Raw genomic sequence first — 6,000 nt, 5'->3', positions numbered from 1 at the left:
CAAACGAATCACTAGGTGGGGGGAATCTGCCCCACACACTCCCCAAACTATATATATATATATATATACCAACTCCGAGATTACACTACAATGGGGAAAAGGGCAGATTTTAAAAAGGTTTTCTTCGCTTACCTTTTGCATCACAGTACTTCATGGTTGTTGGCCTACTATGTCCATTTGATGAATTATGTTTTTCACTGTTACTCTTTTTCGGTGCGTTAAACTTTCGCTGTTTAACATTCGATTATTAGCTGTAATTTTTTTCCGATGTGCAAACCTAGACCCAATTTTAAATACATGTGAAGAGAAGGTTAAATATAGAAAAATTGAATGGTTCCTTGTGTGCGAAGTGGGTAGCAGAACAATCATAAATTCTTCATCAAGCAAAGTCCAAGTTTCCCAAATAAGTAATGAAGCGTTGATGTATAATCCGTACAAGAACAAGGTTTTTATTAGAATTCAAACGAACAGGGTAATAATACAGATGAGCGCTTTCACTAATGACTAGCTTCTTCAGATCTTTATAAAAAACAATACAATTCCATCCCTTATATAGTAATGCAATTAGTTTTTAATTGAGACAACTATATGTAATTAAACAATTAAATAAAATCACTGACAAATGCATAATTTTAAAAGGGCCAGTATATATTCAAAGGCGTCTTGCAAAGTTGTTATAAACTGAACTGGCTGTCAAACACCTTAGATGTAGCTCATTTCTTTGTGTCGTAGAACATATAAAACCTATATAAATTATGCTAAAATATTTGATTATTCAGAACTAGCATGCATCCAACATACATTTTTAAAAATATTATGAAAGGGCAAGCATTAAGGATGTCGAGAATGAATTCTAATGAAGCGGGCCTTAGGAATGACTTAAATGAGTTGAAAAACCAGTTACTAGTAAGGGGATACAAAATAGATGAAACTGAGGAACACTTACAAATAACACCTGATGTAAGAAGTACAAGAGGGGCACCATATTTTGGACCAGTTGATGCTGGGATTGTAAATGCCAGTACCAATTCTATTAATGTCAAATTCTCCACCTAGGAACAGTAACAAATTGGTAAAACCAAAAGACAAACTGGTAAACGGAGTGCTGAGCAGGACGCTGTTCGTGCAGATACAGGAAGTAACCAAATCCAAAACAGTGGAAACAGCAAACTCAATGCTGTACTATGTTGCAACCTCCACCAAACAGCAAAAACAGCCAGCTCAATAAATACTTCTTTTATTTCGACCACCAAAAGTCAGCCAGACAAGGTACATCCACAAAACGATACACAGGAGAATCAAACGTTAAGCGCTTTCGATTGGTACATCCAATCTTCCTCAGAACTAAATTCTCCACCTACTTTACCAGAGACAATAATGAAATCAAATCTATCATTGGTAAATATTGGGATATTTTAACAATAGATGATGACATAAAAAGAATAGTGGGTGAGAAACCGATGTTCTTGTATAGAAACAAGAAGAACCTCAAGAGGATCCTATGTCATAATGGACACAGCAAGAATGCAGGCACCGTTGGTTTTACTAAACCTTGTGGCCACTGTAACTTCTGTACACTGATTAGTACTGATCCCATTTTCATACATCCTGATTCTAATCAAGAAGTTATTATTAATGCCAATGCTAACTGCATGACATGCCATGTAGTTTACTTAGCAGTCTATTCGGTATGTTCATCATTTTATGTAGGCAAGACTAATCGATGCCTACGAGATAGGATTAGGGAACACTGCTATAGTATCAGAAAGGAAAACACTAATAATGCCTTGGCTAAACATGTTTTAGAAAAGGGGCCACCACATACATTCACATTTAGGGTTCTTGAGATTATAACACCAAACCCAAGAGGAGGAAATATAAAATGTTACACAGAAGATAGAGAAAGTAGTTGGATAATTTTGTTAGGAGCAGATAAGGGGCATGGTCTAAATGAAAGAGCCTCAATCAAACCACATTTAAGACAACGGAGACACATTAAATAACTGTAATTGATTGAGGATGAAACCCACTAGACTTGGAATCGCTCAGTATCATAATAAATTACTAACTCATTACATTACATATAGGTTTAGTATATACATCCAAACATACATTAATTATATTGGATGTTTTTTATATTACTTATACATACCTTTTATTCTTTCACATGCACATTCATACACATTTTCTATACATTTATATTTATTATATATTATACATCTTTTATATACATTTACATATATTTTTTATATATATATTTCTTACATATTTATATATTTATATCCATATCTATATACTCATATATTTCACATATCTTTCCATATAGCTGTAAATATACATTTATATTATATTTTATATTTCACATTTTATATATTATATTTTATATATTCATTAATGTCAATTTTAATATTTACATACACATATATATATTTATTTATTTATCTATTCATATATACATATACCTTTGGCACATATTTATTTACATCATATATACATTGCATTCATATATTCATTCATTTACGTATTAATATACACATATATATATATATATATATATATATATATATATATATATATATATACACGCACTCACATGGCATATTTCATGTGCATATATTCATTTAGCTATATACATGAGCATACAAACGTTTAGTTATGAACACATACTTATTTATGGGTATCAGTGATTAATTCAGTCATAGTATGTATATATATATATATATATTATATTTCATTCACTCTTTTATTTAAACCAATACTGCCTGGCATATTTGTAATATTTTAAACATTGAATGCTTGAACTATAGATTCAGATCGTGCATCACAACAACGAAATATATCAAACAGGATCATGTTGAAATTTTTTTTTGCACTGGGACCGTCTTTATACATATATTACTGACATTCATATTCAACTAAAAGACGCTATTATATTTAACACAACAATGAACTCCTTTGAGACTATATTCCAGATATATTTAACTTTTTTAGTATGCACGTGATATTTTATTAATCAAATATTTTAGCATAATTTATATAGGTTTTATATGTTCTACGACACAAAGAAATGAGCTACATCTAAGGTGTTTGATAGCCAGTTCAGTTTATAACAACTTTGCAAGACGCCTTTGAATATATACTGGCCCTTTTAAAATTATGCATTTGTCAGTGATTTTATTTAATTGTTTAATTATATATAGTTGTCTCATTTAAAAACTAATTGCATTACTATATAAGGGATGGAATTGTAATGTTTTTTATAAAGATCTGAAGAAGCTAGTCATTAGTGAAAGCGCTCATCTGTATTATTACCCTGTTCGTTTGAATTCTAATAAAAACCTTGTTCTTGTACGGATTATACATCAACGCTTCATTACTTATTTGGGAAACTTGGACTTTGCTTGATGAAGAATTTGTGATTGTTCTGCTACCCACTTCGCACACAAGGAACCATTCAATTTTTCTAGTTTACTTGACTTTTGTGGTACCAATGTGCTAATCCGACGGGCCGTTAACTTTTACGTAAGAAGGTTAAATGTGTTTCAAATGTAATTAACATGAATGGAAAAAGAGGTACTGTAGTTAACTGGGGGTAGAAGAAAAGCATGCTTTTATTGTGGAGTAGAAGGTCATTTAGTGCAGGCATGCATAAAGAAAAGATGCATTTAGTGTGGAGAAACAGATCATATAGCTGGGAATTGTTTACGTAAGTACAGGAAATGTAACAATTTAGGTCTTTTTTTGTTGGATTGTCCATTGATACAGGAAGAAGGGCTAGAGAAAGAAAAGCATTTTTCAGGTAAAGCACAGTCTGAGCAAGCTGACACAGCTACAGATGAGAAAGAGGGTCAAGCAGGGGTAAAGATGTACAGAATAATGAAACAGTAATAGAAAGAAATGTGGGAGTACATATGTAAAATAGGTTTGATATACTAAGTACTACTGAGGGAGAAGAATGGGGATACAGAATCAGTTGAAGAAAATGAGCAGAAGAAAGTTAAAACTACTGGGGAAGATTGAGACAGAGAAAATTAAAAGTTGCAACCACATAGGATGGATTAAAAGGAAAAGGATAATGTTTTAGTCCTAGCAGTATATGTAAACCGAATTAGAAATGAAGTTAGAGGCTTGTTAGTAACAGAATATGTAAAAAAAACAAAGACATTATATGTTTGTTAAATAAAAAAAAGCATTAGAAGAAATACAGTTGGACTTCCAAGATGGCTGTGCATGGAGTAGCAGCTTAATTATAGCTATCCCACTATGAAAACAGAAACTTAGCAGAGAAGGCCAATGGACTTAGTCGTCTTGGTAAATTTCAGTAACTGGTTAGTAAGTGCACTGCCTGGATGCCAGGAAAAAAGAAATACAGAGGACCTGAAGGAAAATCAGCTTTAAAAGGTGAGGAAAACACTGACTGGAAAAAGTACTGCAGCTGTTAAGCAAAAAGTGTAAGCTCCAGACATGACTTCCAGTAACCTAGAGGAATGTATAAGACACCTCCACACAACCCTAATTAAGATAAATGAAAACTGATGGACTTTATCAACTCAAACAACAAAAGGCACTTACTATTTGGTTTAATAGTGACATTACACAGTAAGATTGGGGACCCTTTGGTAAGGGCCTTATAGTAGCTGATAAGTAGTGGTTGGCTGGTGGCAGCTGGTACTACCTTATAGTCTGGACAGAAGGGGGCATAGCTAGAAAACCTGTGCCAGCCTTTCTCAGGTGTGTGTTTGTATATATCAATCAAATCTCAAAGTGTGTGTGTGCTCCTTGGGCAGGGACATGAAACACTGGTTGGACAGAGAGGGTGCTGGAGGTCTTAGCCTGTCCACTAGGTTGAGATCTTAACCATGTAGCTGTGCCAGTGGGGAGTCTTATTGGGGATCTGGAGAAAGAGAGAGAAACTAGCCCCAGACTGACTGTGATCTCTGTGTGCTCTTAATGGAAATTGTAATTTAATGTGTGCGTACTTGTCATCCTCCCAATGTGTACGTTCCTCACTGATGGTAGTGGTGAGGATTGAGGCTCCTTGATTACTGGGCCAGTGCAGGGGCGTCACACCCTATACCTCTCAAACTATAGGCAATGAAAATAGGTACATTAGCTCTTCAAAAGTAGGTATATGCAGCCAATATCTGGATAGCTAATTAGTATAAATTGTAAATATTGAATAGCGTACAATGAGGATACTTTGCAGAAATACAAGTTAGAACTGAGTGACGAAAATGTTAAATATAAGAACGTTATCAGTAATTCAGTGTAATGAAGCCACGGTGGTACAGCGGTAGCATTGTTGCCTTGACAGCAAGAGGTTCTCCTGTTCGATTCTCAGCTGGAGTGCCTTCTGTATGGAGTCTGCATGTCCTCCCCGCGGTTGAGTGGCGTTCGAAAGACATGTGTAAATGGGCGTGCCTTCATTGAAGGTTGGGCGTCGGGCTGGCAACTCGGCACCATAAAAAATCTACTGCCAATCATTAGGGGACCGGAGTTCCGCTGTGGCTACCCCTAACCAGGAAAAGCCGAAAAGACAAACGTCAATAATTCATTGTAAACTCTGTAGACATTAATTAATGATATGAGAAATTATTTCACAAAGGCAGCTATTTTTGTTGTTGAAAAAGGGAGATGAAATATGTGAGACTTTATTAATTCCGTCAGAATATTGGTTGTGCAGAGAGGCTGAGTGGTTCCCTGTATATTAAGTAGATTCAAAGTTATGGGGGATGGGACTTCAGGTATGGTGTGATTTGAGTTAGCAGCCTTTTTTTGCTTTGAATTTTCAGTTGTACAAGGGCTAAACTGAGCTATTAAACTATACAGAATTGCTCTCAAGGCCAGTAGTATAACTCTGGTGACTTCTGGCTGTTGTTGAAAGGGTTTTTTTCATGCAGAGAATAGGCAGATGAGGAGCATCAGAAATTGTAAAGAAAGGCTTATATGCTTCTCACAGATGTCTCTTACAGGTGGGCCAGGAGAATAGGCACAGTTACT

The 6,000-nt window shown here is 34.9% G+C and overlaps 1 protein-coding gene across 1 annotated transcript in view; it reads left to right on the top strand.

Moving 5' to 3' along the window:
• The window catches only part of TAF1 (TATA-box binding protein associated factor 1), a 2,792,652-nt gene that overhangs the window by 1,177,677 nt on the left and 1,608,975 nt on the right, over nucleotides 1-6,000 (top strand). The window contains exon 17 of the mRNA XM_044057257.1: nucleotides 3,766-3,858. Within this exon, the coding sequence (XP_043913192.1) occupies nucleotides 3,766-3,858 (93 nt within the window). The remainder of the gene's footprint in view (nucleotides 1-3,765; nucleotides 3,859-6,000) is intronic.

This window comes from Protopterus annectens, chromosome 15.part0 (assembly GCF_019279795.1).
Source record: "Protopterus annectens isolate FY-2018-M chromosome 15.part0, PAN1.0, whole genome shotgun sequence".
Classification (NCBI taxonomy): Eukaryota; Metazoa; Chordata; order Ceratodontiformes; family Protopteridae; genus Protopterus; species Protopterus annectens.
The sequence above is the reverse complement of the archived record's forward strand: the minus strand, read 5'-3'. Positions and strand labels throughout refer to the sequence as shown.